The 21,124-nt window shown below is 37.4% G+C and overlaps 1 protein-coding gene across 3 annotated transcripts in view; it reads left to right on the plus strand.

The window, feature by feature from the left end:
* The first annotated feature begins 1,038 nt into the window (after window positions 1-1,038).
* The window catches only part of LOC120527510 (LRP2 binding protein), a 33,537-nt gene continuing 13,451 nt past the window's right edge, over window positions 1,039-21,124 (plus strand). Inside the window, exons 1-6 of one of the 3 annotated variants that reach the window (XM_039750999.1) lie at window positions 1,041-1,458; window positions 5,256-5,306; window positions 11,071-11,200; window positions 14,937-15,034; window positions 18,513-18,626; window positions 19,883-20,025. In XM_039750999.1, the coding sequence (XP_039606933.1) occupies window positions 11,092-11,200; window positions 14,937-15,034; window positions 18,513-18,626; window positions 19,883-20,025 (464 nt within the window). In that variant the 5' untranslated portion in view covers window positions 1,041-1,458; window positions 5,256-5,306; window positions 11,071-11,091. Of the gene's footprint in view, window positions 1,459-5,255; window positions 5,307-11,070; window positions 11,201-14,936; window positions 15,035-18,512; window positions 18,627-19,882; window positions 20,026-21,124 lie in introns of all 3 variants that reach the window. The other 2 variants (XM_039751000.1, XM_039750998.1) reach the window with 2 other exon arrangements.

A 21,124-nucleotide genomic window follows, 5' to 3' on the forward strand; every position in this document is an offset into this window, starting at 1 on the left:
AACATGTCATCTAACTGTTTACCGACCGCGTCTTTAGGCGTCCCGACCAAAATCAGATCCTGGCCCGCGCACTATGTGTACAGAGTAGTCTTAAGGCCCCTGCGATCCCACAATGGGTTAAAAATGTTCAAAAAATTGAGCGATGGAGTTAATATTGGTGCTGCTTCCTAGCTAAAGAATGGATCAGCTAACAACTGCTTTTGATGGTAAACGTTCATCCTCAACTAAATTATATATGAAACGGTTCTTTACCGTGATGGTATTGAAAGTTGTAAGTTCAAAACAAGAATATATCAATAGAGCTCATAAAGGTCTCACATTTATTACCGTAAACAAGGGATCCTAAACCACGGTCCTGGAGGGCCGCAGTGGCTGCAGGTTTTTCCTCCAACGCAATTACTTAATAAGACGTACTTATTTTTCAAGTGACACTTCTGCTTCACTTTAGTTGTCTCGCTCGTTAAGATTTTGAACCTTTATTGCTTATTTTAGTCTCAAACAGCTGTATTCTTGATTTTTAATGACTCCTAATTAGCAATAACATGCACATGACAAAAGAGACCCGCATTTCTCCATTTAGCTTGTTACCATTTACACCTGTGCGTATTTATCATGCACTATTGGGTTTAATTAAATTCTTAGAAGGAAAGTGAGGAGAAAAAAGCGAAGGACTGAGAATTACTCATCCATTTTAGCCTTCAAATCATTTGCATGATATCCTTAGAAAGGTGAAGAAAATCTAGCACATGAGAATTACCTGACATAGCACAGCTAAAGCACTAACAAGCCATGAAATGTAATTATTAGAAAGAATTGCTTTCTAATTAAGCAAACGGGTTAGAACAAAAATCTGCAGCCGCTGTGGCCCTCCAGGACTGTGATTGAGGACCCCTGCAGTAAACAAACCGCGTAACAGTCGTCGGGCATATTCACCGGACGCCCTGCGATGTTTTGGCCAGCTCCAGTGTTGGCTCCGCTGTTACACCTGCAGATTGTAATACAAAACCATATTGATCTGTTTTGCTACAATCTGCCATTCCTTCTGTAGGACTTAATAGGTCAAGCGTCTTGTTCGTTGATTCATCCATGTATCACACACAAGATGTCAGATGCGTTGGCACAAAAGGATTACGTTTCAAATACAGTAAATGTATCGTACATATTGCAGTACGCGCTATAGATGAAGAGATGCAAGTCCAAGAGGCTAACGGTAGATGGCGCAATGGTAACGCGGCTACGGCCTACCCAGTTGCTACGAGCAACATCCCTTAGCAACGAGTACTTCCAGACTTCAGGAAAAGTTTGAAAACACAAGAGAGTACCTGCCGACATAGTCGTTGTTTTTTAAAAAGTTATTAATTAGAAAGAAATAGACGTTTGCAACCGCATGCAAGAGACGAGACGAAAAACCTGAATCTAGAAGGAGAAGCGCAGCACGAGGGTGAGCTCAAATCAAAAGTGAGTAGTCGTTTCTAGTCGAACGAGTTCCTATGATTTTATTGGGCCATGAAGTGAAACATTCACAGGCACCTTTGCTGTGGTATTTTGTTTTTTTAAGTAGGTTACCGTACAGCCACGAAAATAAGGCGAAGTCTCAGTCAATTGTTTCGCTGCCTTCACTCACTTAATGTGTGAAAAGCGATCGCCAGCCCGCAACGTGACTTGCGCTCCTCATCAAAATTCAAAAACGTCCTTAACGAAAAAAGAAGCACAGTGCTCTGTAACTATAATTGAAATGACATCCTACATGTGGTCAAGCAGGCAACTCCAAAAATAAAGTGTACGATCGCACAGGCTTCCTTTGAAGTCTAAAGTTATTTTATCCTAAGTCGCTTCTTCTGAAATGATAAAGAGGTTTGCTCGATTAAACGGAAGGAATGCAACGCATAAGTGAAATCCTAAAGCATTTTAAAATACGTTACTATAGCAGTGGACTTTATTTAAAGTGGCTTACCATTTTTATATATATATATATATATATATATATATATACTGCTCAAAAGAATTACAGGAACACTTTTTAATCAGAGTATAGCATAAAGTCAATGAAACTTATGGGATATTAATCTGGTCAGTTAAGTAGCAGAGGGGTTGTTAATCAGTTTCAGCTGCTGTGGTGTTAATGAAATTAACAACAGATGCACTAGAGGGCAACAATGAGATGACCCCCAAAACAGGAATGGTTTAACAGGTGGAGGCCACTGACATTTTTCCCTCCTCATCTTTTCTGACTGTTTCTTCATTAGTTTTGCATTTGGCTACAGTCACTGTCACTACTGGTAGCATGAGGCGATACCTGGACCCTACAGAGGTTGCACAGGTAGTCCAACTTCTCCAGGATGGCACATCAATACGTGTCATTGCCAGAAGGTTTGCTGTGTCTCCCTGCACAGTCTCGAGGGCATGGAGGAGATTCTAGGAGACAAGCAGTTACTCTAGGAGAGCTGGAGAGGGCCATAGAAGGTCCATAACCCATCAGCAGGACCACTATCTGCTCCTTTAGGCAAGGAGGAACAGGATGAGCACTGCCAGAGCCCTACAAAATGATCTCCAGCAGGCCACTGGTGTGAATGTCTCTGACCAAACAACCAGAAAGACTTCATGAGGGTGACCCAAGGGCCCCATGTCCTCTAATGGGCCCTGAGCTCACTGCCCAGCAGCATGCAGCTCGATTGGCATTTGCCATAGAATACCAGAATTGGCAGATGCACCACTGGTGCCCTGTGCTTTTTACAGATGAGAGCAGGTTCACCCTGAGCACGTGACAGAAGTGAAAGGGTCTGGAGAAGGAATGGAGAACATTATGCTGCCTGTAACATCATTCAGCATGAGCAGTTTGGTGGTGGGTTAATGATTGTCTGGGGAGGCATATCCATGGAGGGTCACACAGACCGCTACAGGCTTGACAAAGGCACCTTGGCTGCCATTAGGTATCAGGATGAAATCCTTAGACCCATTGTCAGACCCTATGCTGGTACAGTGGCTCCTGGTGCACGACAATTCCTGGCCTCATGTGGTGAGAGTATGCAGGCAGTTCCTGGAGGATGAAAGAATTGATACCATTGACTGGCCACCACACTTTCCTGACCTAAATCCAATAGAACACCTCTCTGGGACATTATGTTTTGGTCCATCCAATGCCACCAGGTTGCACCTCAGACTGTCCAGGAGCTCAGTGATGCCCTGGTCCAGATCTGGGAGGAGATCCCCCACAACACCATCTGTCATCTCATTAGAAGCATGCACCGATGTTGTCAGGCATGTATACAAGAACACAGGGGCCATACAAAGTGCTGCGTACAATTTTGAGCTCTGTAGGTTGATCATTTTCATTTCCATCAAACGATGTGACATCCTTTCGTAACTAACACATTACCCAGTCTATATCAGTATAGATATCCAGGAGGATTTCTTTTTCCTATTGAGATCTGATGTGTTTTCAAAGTGTTCCTTTAATTTTTTTGAGCAGTTTATATATAACGTATATCTCCCTGGCCTAAGGGTATCTTGTGAAAAAGGTTCAAATAAAATGAGATAGCCCTATTGAAACAATAACATTTATTATTCTTGTCTCTCATTATAATTCTTGAAACAGTAACAACACAGTTAAAAATAAAGGTGCCAGAGCCGTTCTTCAGAGGGATGCCATAAGGGGACCATTTTTGGTTCCCAGAAGACCCATCCATCCATCCACATGAAGGGTCCAGAAAGAACCTTTTATTTATTTAGATCCATAACAGTCTCCATACAGAAAATAACCATGTTTAGATGGTAATCTATCTCTGAAATACTACTAGGGTTGTGATTTCAAAAGGACTCTTGCGTACAATAACATAGACTAAGTCAAGTTTTTTTTAATCTTAGTGTCCTACCATACATTTCAGTTGTTTTTTTTTTTAATAACGTTTTAGAAGTTTTTCAAAGCACAAAAAACCAGCTTCATATGCAAACAGCCATTCCCAGAATGAAATGGTGCTCTGTGAAGCACCACACAACCCAGTAAAAAAGCATAAAATGCCATTAAACATCTAGTATTTTTAAGAGTGAAATTAGTGTTAGTTTCAAAGCAAAATACAGTCAATGTGTTTTGTATATAACTGCATAAATTTATAAATCTTCTAACATAGCTGTAAAGTAGAACACACTATTGGATCATGCTAAATAATAATACTGCCTGTTATCATGAACTGCTACATCAGTGTTTTATTAAGTTTCAACATTGTACTTTTACTTACAATTTTTCAGGTTTTATTTAAAAAAAAAAAAAAAAAAAAAAAGAAAAACTTTATTTTATAAAGGCTGTGTATATTTCATAATATGGGTAGAGTGATGGCTCTGAGGTTCAAATCCCGTAAATCTCAGAAGTGACTCTACTCCGTTGGGCCCTTAATCTGCAATTGCTCCATCCTGGGTATGACCTTAATCTGCATCCAGCCCTACAAGCAGGTCCTCTAACTTGCAGGGAAAACTTGGGGGTTGGTGGCAAGACTGGCACACCTGCCACTGTGAAAAACCTCACACTGTTCCAGTGTGGTGCTGGGGTGTCACCCGCTGCACTTGAGTCCCAATCCAGGTGGTTTCGTCGTGTGGTGGGTGAAGCAACACGCTATCAGTGCATGCTTCTCTCCTTTTTATATTTCATAGTGGGACTTTTCCAGAAGGCACATTTCAAAATAGCTTATTATTTATTTTAAACAATCTCTTTTCACCCGGGTTTGTTGTCTATTAATGAATCAATCTTTTATATACAGTACATTGTTGCAGTTTTTCAAAATGTAATGGCTCATTTATATACACACATACTGCATATATATATCTTTGTACTTCTTCATGTGATTATTTCATCATTACGTTTTTATTTATCTCATTTTCACATGAATGGTGGTCCTTACACTCCTGCCAATCAAGATTACCAGCCTAATTTAATACGCCTGACTAAAATATTCCAGTGTTCATTCTGAATCATGAAGGACAAACAGCCAAATTTTATTAAGTGACAAAGTTACAACAGTGATGAGCTACTGTTAACTAGCACAATATTACCTCATGTTAGATAATGACTTCCACTGACTTTTTGCAACCTAATGGAGCTGACTAATTAGAAGACAATTTAGTTGCAGTAATAAATTATTGCAGAACACGAGGAGTCCAGATGAAAGCCCTATCTTATTTTCTTGATTTCGGGATAACTGTTTTATATTCTGAAACAATTGTTTCCTTTTTTCTCTTTTTGCCCTCTTTTGAAAAACTACAAGTTACTCCTTCACTGGTAAAGCGGCTGATTGACACCAGCTACACGTTTTTTGGTATGTGTGCATAGTTGTTTTAATGTACATTTTTAATTTGTATATTTTCTATTTTTAAATACTGTATAATGTAAAGAGAATTTTACAAACCCCAGCTCCCATTACAAATAGGACTTTGCAGAGCAATTTCTTAGGATTTTCCTATATTTTATAGCAAATTTGATAGTCAGGTGGAGGATGAAGTGTTTGGCAAATTCGAGTAACTTTTTTTTTTAACTGGTATCATTTTCTTTCAGTGCATTTCAGTGACTTTATATGCCTATCTCTCATATCTTTTTTATATGCTGCACCAGGTAAATACATCGGGGGCACTTTTAATCTAAATTTTCTCCAGATGCCTCAAACAAATCATATCAAGTGTCAGTGCAAGTACTTGAGTATTGCGATACAGTACAACTTATTTGTGTAGAGTGTACTTCACTGAGTGCAGGTGCAGAGCACAGTGACTAATTCGCAGGTAAAAGAGAAGGATAGATTATACTAATTACTAAATATAGATTTAGTGCAATTAAAGATACAGATTTGTTAAAATACACAAAAAACAAAGTAGAAACAGATCATCAACACAAATGGAAAACAATATCTATTTACCAATCAATGATTGAATTTAGCCAGTTAACAATGGAAGAGATGAAAATTGTAAAAGAGAAGGTCAAAGACAAAGTCCCGGAAACCTTGGCCAACTTGTCGCCCACCACCTCCTGAGCACTCTATAGTCTCATCTGTGCTGAAAGGAATCTTTCTATCTGTTCATCATTCCAACACTTATCTGAATTGTCTTTTCTATTGGCAGGACAGCAGTGGTGCCAAATGCCACATCAAAATACCAAGAACAGAAACAGAGCAGGAGAGGGTTAGTAATCAATCAATCAATCAATCAACATTTATTTATATAGCACATATTCATACAAAAAAATGTAGCTCAAAGTGCTTTACAAAATGAATAGAGAAATAGAAGACACAATAAAAGATAAACATAAGTCAACATTAATTAACATAGAATAAGAGTAAGGTCCGATGGCCAGGGTGGACAGAAAAACAAAAAACTCCAAAGGCTGGAGAAAAAAATAAAATCTGTAGGGGTTCCAGACCAAGAGACCGCCCAGTCCCCTCTGGGCAATCTACCTAACATAAATCAAACAGTCCTCTTTGTATTTAGCGTTTTCATCGAAGGGCCTGATGATGATGGTCACGTAAACTTCTGGCTTTCAGTCCATCAATGTTGGTGCATCATGATGCTTTGAGTAGGTGGTGGTGGCGCAGGCCGCCACCACAAAGAAACCGGAAAAAGAAACAGAAGAGAGAGTAGGGGTCAGTACGGATTTTAGAGCCACCATGAATAGTTATTATGAAGAATTGAACATACAGAGTATCAGTATTAAGTTAAAGTGAAGTTATAAAAAGGCCATGTTAAAGTGATTTATAAATATTGCATTACTTACGCATTTTTAGAAATGACTAACAAGCAGATGCAGTATGCACAGCTAATCAGCAGCTCTAGTCAGGGTATGCCAGACTAAATTAGTGAGGCTTCCTCCTGGATTTAAAGGTTCAGACTGAAGGGCCACCTCTTATAGTAGCAGGCAGGCTATTCCACAGCCCTGTAACTGAAAGCTCAGCCTCTTGTTATTTTATTAATCCTTGGAATCATAAGTCGGTTGGCATCTTGAGATATGAATGTGCTTGTGAGTATCATCAAGTTCTGTTTAGATTTGAGAAAGTTTTACTGTACCATTACTAAATAAATTCAGAATCTAAGACTAATGTATTTAAATCTTTATAATCATTATACAGTACATATATTGTGGATAATCTTTGTACTTTATACATTTATTTCATTAGGCAATGGTAGTATTTATGAATGGGTTCTTAAATTTTGAACAGCTTTAGTTTACTTGTTTTGTTATTGCTGTAGACTGTCTGTGATCTGAGATTGAGTGTGGCAGGAAAGGTACAGCAGTTCTGCTGTAGATATACTGCAGATGAATGAGCCTTCAGCATCCTGTATACAGTAATATGCAGTCTGTCGGCAGACTGCAGTTTGTGTGGTTTAAGGACTGTGTCTCTGATTTGAAAGTGAGCAACACTTGAGCACCACAAGGAACAGTCCTGCCTCCTTTCCTGTTCACCCTGTACACCTCAGACTATAACACCAGGTCATGTCACGTGCAGAAATTATCAAATGATTCTGTACTTATGGGGTGTATTGATAAGGGGGGCAAGACAGAGTAAAGGAGTCAGTTGCAGAACTGCATTTCATGGTGCAGAAATAATTGTCTTCATCTTAACATCAGCAAAACCAAGGAACTGGTTATTGACTTTTGTTGCAATAAGGAGCATCTATGTCTGGGCATTGTTCAAGGAGTGGATGTAGAGCTTGTCCACTCCTACAAGTACATTTGGGTCCACATCAAGGACAGGTATCTTCGCTATTTGTTTGTTTGCTTGTACATTTTATATTGTAGGCCTGGGACTGATTTCATGACAGCCTTTTAACCCAACTATACCTAATCCAATAAATCTGTTTCCAGTATAACATAATTGTTTTTTGTGACAACTGGTATTGGTCTTCATTAAAACAAGCTGGTTGGGGTTATCACCTCTTGACATTTTAGAAAATACCAAATTAAAATAGCTTACCTATTCATTTTGGCTAATAGTCTAAAATGACTCGAAAGTCTATACAAGTCAAAACAGCTGTAGTATTATGACTTCAAAGGGAGTAAAATTGAAAAAAGTCTAACCCACCTGTAGAAAAGCACAAATGACAATTTGTGTATATTTTTCTTTGTAAATAACAGTTTTGAATTTTTGTTTTTTAAAGGCAATGGTCATGACTAAAAAATAGTTATACAGTGTATACCACAGAACAGTGCAATGTTATAGCACAGCTAATACACAATTTAGTATATCTAAACACAAAGAAATTAGTTGTGTTAAAAACTTGACTATATTTAACTTTGTTCAGTTTCAATTCATTTAAACCCAGTACAGTAAAAGGTACCCAAAATTATACTTTTAATCACAAAAGAACTGTATTATCAAAGAGCAGTGAACATTTTCATTTATTATGGGAAATGTGTGGTTTTGACTTTGTCTCATTATTTCTTATCCATCAGAATAATGTTAAGCAACTTTTAGCTTTTTTCAATTTGGATTTAACAGTTTGGATGGAACTGTAAAATTGTCTCAGATTGACCCTGATGTCACTAAAAAACTTTCTTTTTCATATAAACTGATGTACTCAACTCTTGTCTTGGAGGTCCACAGCGAGTGTAGGTTTTCATTCCAACCAGTTTCGTAATTAGAAGACGGGTCTAGTAGATAAAGAAACTTGGTGTTTAATTTTATTGCTTGTTAGCTCTTTTATTCTTCCAAAGCAAATCTTTATCACGTTTTCTGAGAACATCATCTATGTGTTTTGTGGTCTGGGACAGATTTGCACCTCTTGGTCCTTCCCTTCTTTTTCATTTATTTCAGAACTTTGTATTAATACAGATAGTTCATGATGCAAACAGACAGGTCTAAATGGAAGCACATTAGCTGGAGAGCTGATGGTTTCTTTGTAATTTGCACCTCATTATTACACTGATGTCTGGTTAAGAAAACAGGCAACAATTAAAACCTTAATGCAGAAGTTTAAAACTAAAATAGGCAATAAAGGAGTCTGAATCTCAACAAACTAAATGTGACCCCCCAAAAAAACATATTGCTTTAGTAGTAAATGGGTACTAATTAAGAATTTGGTTAAAGCAAAAACCTGAAGCCACTGCGGGCCTCCGGGACCAGAGTTGAGTACCCCGATATAACAAATTCTTGGGCATTACAGAGAAAGTCAGAGAAATAGGCTAATGGTTGTGGAGCTGTCCGTTATAGACACATCAAGCCACTGGAATGCAAAGGATATTTTTAATTTGCACTTAAAAGAAAATGATACAGAAAAGCCTGCTCAAATATACACAGGTAATGGGAAACTATCAGAAACCAGATATTACTCCCCAAAGGTGATATATATTCAGCCTTTGAAATGCAATTGGTATTCAATTTGCAATTATAAGAAAATGTTGCTGTGGAACTTTCTCTAATTGGCACTGTTAATGTAGAAGCACCTACTCTTCCACTTGATATCAGATGTATTTGAGAGCTGTAGAAAAATTATTAATCACAGCTCCCCAAATAAGAGTCAATGAAATGCATTTGCTTTCCAATTTGTATGTAAAAGAAAATGGTATAGGGAAAAATGCTGACATTTTGCATCAGTAATAGCCAATGACTTGCTCTTCTATATGATATGAGTGATATTGCAGTATGATGGACAAATCTTGAGAAATATCTCTAAAATTAGCTTAAATATCATAGGCATATAAGGCTTATTTAAAAGAAAATGGGACATAAAAATGCCTCAATCTGCAGGAATGATATAATGGACAGTTTTTTATGTATTATGGGATATTCTAAGAAAATGAATACCAATGTGTACTGGTATGCAATGTTTTTTTTTAACGGAATACCAGATCCAAAAATGATATTTTTTCTTTTGTCACTTACCCCATGTTATTTATAGAGATAGCTGAGAAAAATGTTTAATCTAATTTTTTCATGGAGAATGGAGAACACAAAAATTATGATACAATGGGATTCAATGTGGGCTGGCAAGGGACCAATAACAGAAAAACAATGTTAAAATGTCCATAAAAAAATCAGAAACTACTTGTATCACATAATTCATGTCTTTTATCCAGTTGTATGCTGACAATGTGCAAAACACATACTTTTTTTTTAAATATATTGTTATATTAAGTGTTTCTGGAAACCCAGAGCAGTGCATGACTAGGGACAGTGTTCAAATGAGATTGAGGATGCAATTCTTTTTCTAATGACTGTAATAATAATAATAATTACATTTACATCGTGCTTTTGTAACCTACTCAAAGCACTTTACACAAACAGTGAAACCTCTTCAGCCACCACCAATGTAGCAGCCATTTGGCACCAGTATACATTAGCCATATAATACCTAATAGGTGGTCAAAGGGTGACAGAGATAGTTAGCCAAGGAAAGGAGTTGATTAGTGGCTAGAATTGACAAGGCCATGGTGGGCAATTTAGTTAAGACATCCGGAAACACTCTACTGTTTTTGAAAAATGTCCAGGGATCTTTCAAGACCACACAGAGTCAGGACCTCACTTTTACATCTTATCCAAAGGATTGCTCAGTTGTTTACAGCGTAGTGTCCCCATCACTGCACTACAGCATTGAAATCCACACTCAGACCACAGGGTAAGAGAAACCCCCTGACTGGCTCACAAAACACCTCTTTCAAAAGCAACCCTAACTGTTTCCCTAGATAGTCTCTAATCCAAGCACTGGTTGGCCCAAACATGCTTAGATTTCCTGTTCTGAAGTGTAGAGGACTTGCTGCTGATACTGTGACTGTGAATCGACAAACTGTGGATAGCTTGATGGCAGTCATTAAATGTAATCAATGCAATGCTTTGCTTATCTTTTCTTGCCAGTGTCGGACTAAAACAATATATTTGACTTCTATTGCATACAAGAAGCGAACACGATGGCATAAGAATCTTAAAGCAAAACTTCAGCCTTGTCAGAAACGAGACATCTACTTATCAGAATAACTCAACTTTTACTCCAGAACAAAGCAGATGCAATTCTCAGCAGCACAAAACAAAGTGATTGTGTTAAGTGTATTTACTTACTAAATTAAGAGTATGAAAACTTGGGCATTTTTTTATTTATTTACAGGAAAGGATAGTTGGTAAAGCAATGAATTCAGCACCTGCATCTGACTGGCAATCTGACAAATCAGCGCAACTTTTTCACACAGTTAATGAAGTGTATGGCCTGAGTATCGATCCACAGTCCAAGAAACGAGGTAACTTCAAGATACTCAATAAGACAACTAGTCACTTCTAGGCATTAACTTTTTATAAACGGTTTAAAGATATTTAAGAAAGAGCTGTGCCACCGACATTGTGCATTTGCAAAAGGAAAGAAACATTTGTGAAAGTTAATTCTCTGCCAAAATATAAAGAAATACAATATAAAGTCAAATTAGGACTGTTAGAAGATTTGTACCTTTTAAAATGAGCTGGAATTAACTTTCATATATTGTATGACAAAGGAGTTTGCATTATGAACATGTGTGTATATATATGTAGAACATGTGTATTTTTTTTTCTAAATATTTATCTTAATGTCCGAGATTAAGAATTACATAAAGGAAACGCTAGAGTGGTACTTTAATTGCAGTGTTTATTTGAAATGATTGTGTTTGTAAAATGAACCAATTTTAATTAAAATATATTTTAAAACGTGATCTGTTTTTGCATGTAATAATCAACTCCTTGCCCCACCAATCTTTGGGAAAAAGATTGTTTTTTTTTTCTTCCCTGAGCAACTGCTACTTCCTGAATAACTGCTGCAAGATATAAAATTAATGTGCAGTTTGTAACAAATACACTTGATTTATCATTCATGTGCCTTCTCTCCAACAGTTAAGAATGTGCTGCACAAAATATGTTCTGAGGAAAACTCAAAGCTCAAAATGAAGAGTGTAAAAACTATTTATATTAAGAAAAATTAACATCAAAAAGAAAAGACTACCCACTGGTGACCATTTTTAAATGTCAAGAGCCGGCCCTAAACTATGTTGGACTATTGCAGTTTTGCCTTAAGTATTTTAATAAAACTAAAAGCCTGAGAATACTCACCTATAAAGCAATCTCCTTTGCAAAACTGCTCCAACAATTAAAAGTTTACCTAGGTTCCATTAAGAACAACACACCATCTGTGAAGTCTTCTTCCTTCCATCCATACATTTTAAATTGAGTAACTTATACCAAGCAAGTTTATAGTCACCAGAGTTACTGACTTAAAAAAGATTGTCACACCCACTATAAGTGGCTTCTGTCTTGTGCTCACTGTAGTCTACACAGGCTGTGGTGACTGTGACCCTACAATATTAAAATGTATGCATTATAAGAATGACTTTAGCATACTGTATTTGCTTCCCTCCCCTGAGCTAGATAGAATTGTGTCCACTGGAATGATATGGGTAGACCACCTGGACCCACTGCAATTTGCCTCTCTGACAAAAATTGGAGTGGAGGATGTCTGCTCCATAAAATGTATTCCCACCTGGACAAAGCTGGCAGCACTGTGAGGATTATGCTTTTTGATTTCTCCAGTACCTTCAGTACCATCAAGCCATCCTGTTAAGGGGTAAACTCAGAGACATGCAGGTGAATGTGCCTGTGGTGTCCTACTGACTTCAGTTTGTGAAACTCAATGTTTCTGATATGGATGTGAATGACACTGGAAAACTCCTGTCTCCTTTTCTGTTTACTCTGTACTCTCAGACTATAAATATAACACCAAGTGCCTTATGTATAAACGGTGCATACACACAAAAATGTTGTGTACTGTACACCCATTTCCATGTTCACTTCGAGATGTATAAAGACTAAACTTGGCATAAAGCCATGCACATTTTCATGGCAGCCTCAGACCATACATAAGCACATTTCTGCTCGGTTTTGCAAATGGGCAGCACCCTGTGTCAAAGCAGTGCAAATGTTTCTTTGTGGTTTCCCATTCTTTTTCATATTCGCATCCATGATGTATCACTAATTAGAAGAGTGTGCGTAGTTACAGATCTTATTGATTTCCTGTGCCATGGTGATGACTGGCTTGTAAGTCAATTTAGATTTCTAAGAGCTATCCTCTTAGAGTTGTGTACTGTTGGAATACTAGGATATTTACAGTATATGATATCATTTTTATGATGAAATGCATTAAAGTATGCATATTACATTTTACAGATAAATTGTTAACTTCATTTAAATAATGTATACTGTTAATAATTAAACATATTTGGACACAGTGGCATGACAGAAGCGCTGTTGCCTGTAGTTTGTATGTTTTCCTGGTGGGTTTCCTCTTCATGCTTTAGTTTTTCTAAAAGCTTGCAGGTTAGAGGATTTGGTGATAGTAAATTGGCGTTACTAGTGTATGTGTCTGCTCGTATTCACCCTGCGATGAGCTGGTGGCCTGTCTTCAGATTGTTCCTGCCTCGTGCTTAATGCTTACTGGGACTGGCACGACTCTGGATGAGTGGATGGCTGGAATAATTAAACATGTATAATGAAGATTTTTCAATTTTCCTTAAAAGTTATGAAGAATTTACATTCTAAGCTTACAGCTGGTTTTACATTTATTACAAATGCTTTTTTTGGGGTGATTGGTTGCGTGGAGAAAGAGAACAGAAGGACAGGAATTGGGGGTTGTTACGTTTGAAAGAGGCAGTGCTGCTGCAAAAAATTATTCAATCCAGGGTTTCACCCATCAGAGCAAGCATTGTGCGCAAGGTACGAACAATCCCTGGATGGGGCATCAGCTCATCACTGCCACCGTGTCCTCACATGATAATGATGTCAAGTATATATCTTCGTATTATAAAATATTCCAAGAGCTGTAATATCATGAATGTTATGTATTTTGTGTGGTGATGAAATTTTTGTGTGTGCACTCCTGAGTAATAAAAGGGGAAACTCGTTTAAGAAGTACGTAGCGATTGACAACTGGGTCAGGAAATACTTAGAATACGAAGTATTTAATTTGCTACTTCAGTTACATTGGGGTTTGAGTAACTCTAGTAAATTAAACATCGATTTTAGGATGAAGTTTACCACATTCTACTTTAATGATAAAACTATGAGATTAAAGTGGAAATTTAAAGATTAAAGTTGACATCTCAACTTTAATCTCAACATAGACCTTTTTTTTCCAGATGGTGAGCTGTGACTCGCCTTTTCACATCGACTTTGATATGTGACTACTTCTTTTATTTCTGAACTTGAACTTTCTCAACTTCTTTCTGAACTTGAACTGTTATTGTGCTTCCGCCATGCTATACTACTCCATCAATTTCCTTTTGCTGCTTATACCACTGCTGAAGCCACCAAATAGTATGTTTTCCCGTGCCTCCACTTCACTGAGCAGGACCTCCGTTTTGCATTCACTGAAATTGTTCTTTTTTACATGTGCTTTTTTCATTATCTTTTAACAAAACACTGAATGGAAGGGGCTATTTATATCGATTTGCTTATTCAAATAGGCATAATTCTGGGAGAAGTTGGGATGAGGCTGTAGGCAAATGCATGCGCTTTAAAATTCACATTGATTTGGATTTATAAAAGGGAAGTAAATGGAACTTCGCTTACACATAGTTTTTACTGTGAATTTTTACTGTGCATACCCACATTTCTATTTCTATCCGTATGCCATGTTTTAGTGTGAATTCTATGCATGGCGCTATACATTAGGCCCCAGGTCATATCACTTGCAAAAATTCTCAGATGATTCTGCATCTATTGGGTGTATTGATGAAGGGGAATATAATCAAATAATCAAACATAATCAAAACTGAATTTGCTGTTAAGTGTTTTATTTTAGCATTTAGAGACCAGAAAGTAAATAATGTCATAATTGCTTCTATTCATACTTGAGCAGACTGCAGTTTAAAAAGGTTGGTGCCAAACTATTTAAAGTGATCAATGAGGTACACTGTACTGTTTAATGGAAATTCTCATGTTTCTATATGGTTTCAGATGAACTAATTGAGGAAGTGGAGGACCTGCTGAAAAAATATATTCAAGAAGGTGATCGACAAGCCATTTTTTTGCTGGGACAACTCTATTATGAAGAAGTAAATGTTACTAATTTTATTTTTGCAAAGTGTTTGGTAATATATATTATAAAAGACGCACAGGTACACATAACATTGATTTATAGTGTTTCTCAATTGCTTTAGACCAATTCTTTAATGACCCTTTGAATTTCTCCACCACATGTATTTACTCATGCACAACATAATCACATTTCTCATTCTTTTTTTATAAATTGCAAATGCTTTAGCACAAATAAATAAGACAAGTACAGTTGTGGAGAATTTGAATAATTATCAATTGTATTTGTGTTTGTGATCAAAATGATTATGTTGCATATCAGTTCAATAGTTTGATTCTTGAAAGCATATCAGAACTCCCTCAGTGTGTAGGTTATCTGAAAAGTTCATGCATTTGTCAAAATCTGTCATGTGTATGTTTCATTAATTACACTGACATGAAATTATTGTAATGTCGACTAAACTGGTCCTCAGGTTAAACCTAAACTTAACTAACAAAGGGGAAGGTTCTGACACTTTAGATCAACCAGTACACCTGCTGTCAAGTTAGCTCACAGATGAGATGATTGTGGCCATTGCCAAACACACCGATAGAGATTGAGTGCAGCTGAATTTGTATACTTTGTGAACAATGAGGCAAACAATGAACGCATGCAGTTCTTGGAGGAGGAAGAGGAGTCAGGATATGTGGCAGTGGTTTAAGGGCAAGGCAAAAAAATAAAGGAAGAGGAAGAACAGTGCAGAAGCACAGAACTGTCCCAGCTTAAATATGGTCCACACTTGGAGACCATGTTATTAATCATGGTTGGTTGCAAGGTATGGCCTAATGTAAGCCAGTGTACAGTGCCCTCCATCACTGAAACATTCCACAGGGAAAACAGATATGCTACATGATATTTCAGTTACAGTAACATGGTAATTTACAGTCGCAGTAATGTAACACGTTTGGAAGTCATTCAGTAAGAAAGTCATGGAGTGCAAAGTACAATATATGGAATTTGTCCACTTTGTGAATTCCAGTGGATATTGGATGAGACAACTGCCTCATGCCAATAGTAGAACACACCAACAAGAACAACTAAGAACACCAGAACAAGAACACCAGCAAGAACTAACATGTTTAGAGAAAACAGTGCTCTCACAGATTAATAGGTCAAGAGATTCAAAGGGCAATTTTGTAGGAGATAACCTTGTACTGCTGAAATCGGTGCTTGAATACCTGAATAGTATTCAGTTTGATACACAATAACAGTTTGGTACAGTAGACATCCAGTGAGAGTGGTGGAATGTACAACAAGACCGCTTAGAATTGGAAAATAAGGAATACATTTCAAGAGTCCACTGTCACACTGACAAAACATGTAGACATTTTGACCACCATGGTTTTACATGTTAAAGGTCCTACATTTTGGTGACACTGACTTATTCATTGACACAATCATTTAAATTTTGAAGCATAAGTTAAGTGTTTTGATAAATGTACCTGGCACTATGAGAATGATAAGTGTTTCATAAAATGAGCCAAAGTCCACTTAGAAAAAATTTGTTAATTTGTAGCTCAAAATATCATCCTACAAACAAAGCATTCAAAATTCAATATTGAAATAGCAAGTGAAAAAAGGATGAAAAATTACAGAGTAATAAAAACTATGATAGCAATGCACTTAAAATTTGTCCTAAGTTAAAAACACCTTGAATGAATCTGTATTGTGAATGTTACATATTTACTGGAAGCCAAACATAATGCTGTGGCACTGCCATGATAATATCGATTTAATTCCCAAATGTGCATATACACAGTGGTCACTTTATCCGATACACCTTCTGTACCTAAAAGCAAGCTGCCCAAATTTCCCACCGATTGCTCTCAGATAATCCCAATTATATCAGAACATTGCCCTAGAGGTATTGTGTTCAGTTGTTGTTTGTGTTGTGTTAAATGTGTACAGGGCTCGAGGCTTGTATACAGTAGTGCTCTAGAAAGAATTTAACTGAACAAAAGATGCAAAACTATGAATGTGGGTCAGTGTTACTCCAAAGTATACTACAGTTTTTGCAGGATTATCTAGTGGTGACCCTGTACTTCAAATCCCTCACTTGATCTCAACCCTCATACTTAATTAGATTGAGATAAGGAGACTGAGGAGACCAATGCACTATGATGAACTCACCATCATGTACCTGGAAACATTACCACACTTTTCCTAGCCTTATGGCATAGATTAGCACATTGTTTTCAGAAAGAGTATTTGCACAAAGGTAGACTGCCACCATAAAATTATTAAACAATTGGAAACGATTTGCAGATGTAGTATTGAAAACACTGATTTCAAGAGAGTCTTTATGGGCAGTGAGTGGTTGTGCTACACCATTATAATACCACCACCAGCCTATTTTGAGGACAATTGGTAGGAGGATCAATGGAGTTTTTCCTATTCCTAACTACAGTTATTCTTGGCTCATCTTAAATCATCAGGAAGTGGGATTCACCAGCCCAGCTGTTCTTTTTGCAACACTCCAATGTACCTCATCCAAATGTCCCCCTGGGGAAAACTAAAGTTCTATCTATCTATCCCACTGTAGATGCATTCTTCTTTTTTGCCTGTATTAATGGTCAGATGAGAAAGTGTGCATTTTCATATGACCCTTTAAGCACAATAGCTGCAGCCTATCTGCTGCTTTACACAACTCCATTTAAAAGTCATGATTATATTTTATCATTACTTTTTCTGACTACAGTATAGGCAGTGATAGGATTTTCTAAACTGGTAGCCATGTTGATACTCCTGTGTCTTATATGTGTTTTAAAATACAGCAGTGTTGCTTTTCTTGACATACTCCTCATATCAGTAAGTAAGGTAGGTGTCCATTCTATTCCAGAGTTAAAGCCAGTCAAATCTTTAATATTGACCAGTCTTCCCAAGTTGGAGACGTTGTTAAGATAGTTACAGTGTGATAACATTTGATAATAAAAAATCCAGATGGACCCATTTTTTGTTTATTTAAGTGCAAAACTTTTAGGGACATTACAGAAGGGAAATCAGACAAAGCCAAAACTTGTAACGAAGAGGTCAAGCATGGTAGTAAAAAGAAATGGCAGTTTGTAAAGTTGTACACAACACTAGAATTGAAACCAGAAAATTCTAATTGGAAGATTGTTGTAAAATGAAGGAGAGACTTTATTTTTGAGCTTTGTTCACGGACATCTTAATGTGAGCTGCAATCTTGCATAAGGTGGCCACCATGATGTCAAGTGATGCATGCTTCATGTGACTGCAGCATTATAGCAATCAGAAGCACAAAAGTGATTGCCTTTCTGTTTTAAATTTTATTGTCTGCTTTTATGGCAGTGATGTTGGTAAGCAGTCAATTCCATAGAAAGAACAGCTGGACCTGATAAAGTGGCCACACTCAGCTTATCTTTGTGTATTTAGTCTGCAGTGAAATGTGGCCATCAGGAATTGTTTTTACTAATGCAATCTTGTATTTTCAAACACAGAGTAGATATGAAGAAGCCTTTTTGGAGTTTGCCAAAGTCAAGGATACAGACCTCCAAGCACTGTACCAACTGAGTGTGATGTATTATGATGGACTGGGAATCAAAGCAGACTGCGTGAGTTAATTAATGTCTGCTTTTTTTGCAGATATTTAACAATATGCATTTCTTATATAGTGCATATTCTGTTAGATATCTTTAGATGAGAATAAAAAGTTAATTCAAAATCAGAACTTCAATGTAAGGATAAGAAATTGACTTACATTTCCAATGAATGAAAGGTCTGTTTGGCAAAGCAGAGTCAGTGCAAAATTGATCTTGTAAAGTTGGTTCTAGAATATGCATAAAAATATTGAATGGAGTTACTTAAAATAAGCATTTTACATATATAAAATAAGCAGCCTAGTTTTATTTTACTTTGTATGTTTATGGTCGTAAAGTTTTAGTGTGTTAAGAGTGGTGGCTCTGAGGCTAAGGATCTGCGCTGGTATCCTGAAGGTTGCAAGTTCGAATTTCCGTCACTGCCAAAAGAGATCCTACTCTGCTGGGCCCTTGAGCAAGGCCCTTAACCTTCAGTTGCTCCAGGAGTGCTGTACAATGGCTGACACTGCGTTCTGACCCGAAGGGGTATGCGAAAACTAACAAATTCCTAATACGAGAAATTGTATAAGGTGAAATAAAGAACAAAAAAAACAAACTGAAGCTCTGTATTTAGTCCATCATGTAATCAGGCTCAAAACATCAATCTGTCATAGAAGATGGTGTGGACAGAGGTGGGAAATGGCAGACTGAAACATATGAAAAGCCTCCAAGTACAGAGAGGTCATTGCTTTAGGGGTATAAGCATAAGAGGAAAGGTGTTGCATGTCTTGGAATTTAGACTTGAGCATCAGGACAGGCATGGGGACCAAGTGCTAGCGGGCAGGTGACCCAGTAATTGACAAAGATGCGTAACTCTTACCTAACCAGGAAGGACATTAAGTTCCTGAAGGGATTGGATGGGCCTTGCTGTTCCCAAAGTGAAGTAATTAGCCAAGGGGTAGCTTTAGAGACCTGGACATTTAAGAGCAACAAAATGTTGTAGAGATACCAGGGACCCCTAGAGTAACTTCCTGCCTGTTAGCCATAGACCAATACAGAGCCACTCTGATCACTAAAGCATCTCGCTGCCAGTAGCAGAAGTACGGAGGCAAGAGGTGGCCTGGAGTGGCGTTAAAATGTATTATTTTCTCTCTGTTCATTTCATTAGAAAATAAACCCTTTATTTCGACTCTCTTTGGCACTGTTTTATATTCAAGGATTTTACAAAAGAGGTCACACTATTAAGTAATGACAGTTATTAATACAAGTTTTTCTGTGTAATTTCTTGACAGAAAAAAGCAGTGGAGTATATGTCAAGGATTTCCACAACAGCCTCTTTAAAAACTGAGCATTTAAAATATGCTGCATTATACAACTTGGGGCGAGCATATTTTGAGGGCTTTGGTGTCAAACAGTCAGATGAAGAAGCAGAAAGGTATGCCTACAGTCAAAAGTGAAATCAGGTACAAAGAGCTGTAATTTAAAATTACATTTTGTATTTTGTATACTTAAATAAAATATTGTGGTAACACATTAGTATAGATACTGCAAAAATAACCAGATCTTAAAAAACACTTTTTTAGGTCTTCATAACATTTACAAAGTAGACGTGAAGTGTTTATTTAGCTCTGCAATGTGACCTACTAACAATGTTACTTTGGAGTGGTCTGAGGTGGCTGAAAGGAAACACATTTCTCTCAATATTATTGAGACCTGTAAATCCTTCATATTAACGAATAATTTTACTGTCATGTTAATATGTCACACTGCACAAAGATGAATAACCTGTCTGATGTTTTATAAGTGCTATAAAGACCAAAAGAATCCCTTGTTAAGGCCTTGTTACATAAGAGTAAGCGAATAGTAGATGAGTTTTTGCAGTACTTGAACTAAAGTGTTACCAATCTGTTACATCAGTGTAAATATCCTGAATTTGGCACATACTTTAAAGTCTATGTGGGGATAAATAATAAACCATTATTTCATACAATCTTGGCCTACAGTAGAATACAGTTAATTTACAGCAGGCAGTAACAGAGTACTGCCATGAGTGTGTAATCTGAATTAAATAAGGTACTTGAACTGCTTATAGCAAACATGTATGCCATTTTTAGATTTGGTGGGGGCAGCTACAGATATTCTTGTATCCTTCATACAAAACTGTCCATACAATTAAACATAAATTCTGCCACAGTAATTAAGGTTAACAACTTTATAACCTATTATATTTATTTTGATTTAAGACAAGAGCAGATGTGGCGGCACGGTGGCGCAGTGGTAGCGCTGCTGCCTCGCAGTTAGGAGACCTGGGTTTGCTTCCCGGGTCCTCCCTGCTTGGAGTTTGCATGTTCTCCCAGTGTCTGTGTGGGTTTCCTCCCACAGTCCAAAGACATGCAGGTTAGGTGCATTGGTGATCCTAAATTGTCCCTAGTTTGTGTTCTGTGGTGGGCTGGCGCCCTGCCCGGGATTTGTTTCCTGCCTTGTGCCCTGTGTTGTCTGGGATTGGCTCCAGCAGACCCCCGTGACCCTGTAGT

The sequence above is a fragment of the Polypterus senegalus genome, chromosome 4, assembly GCF_016835505.1.
Source record: "Polypterus senegalus isolate Bchr_013 chromosome 4, ASM1683550v1, whole genome shotgun sequence".
Classification (NCBI taxonomy): Eukaryota; Metazoa; Chordata; class Cladistia; order Polypteriformes; family Polypteridae; genus Polypterus; species Polypterus senegalus.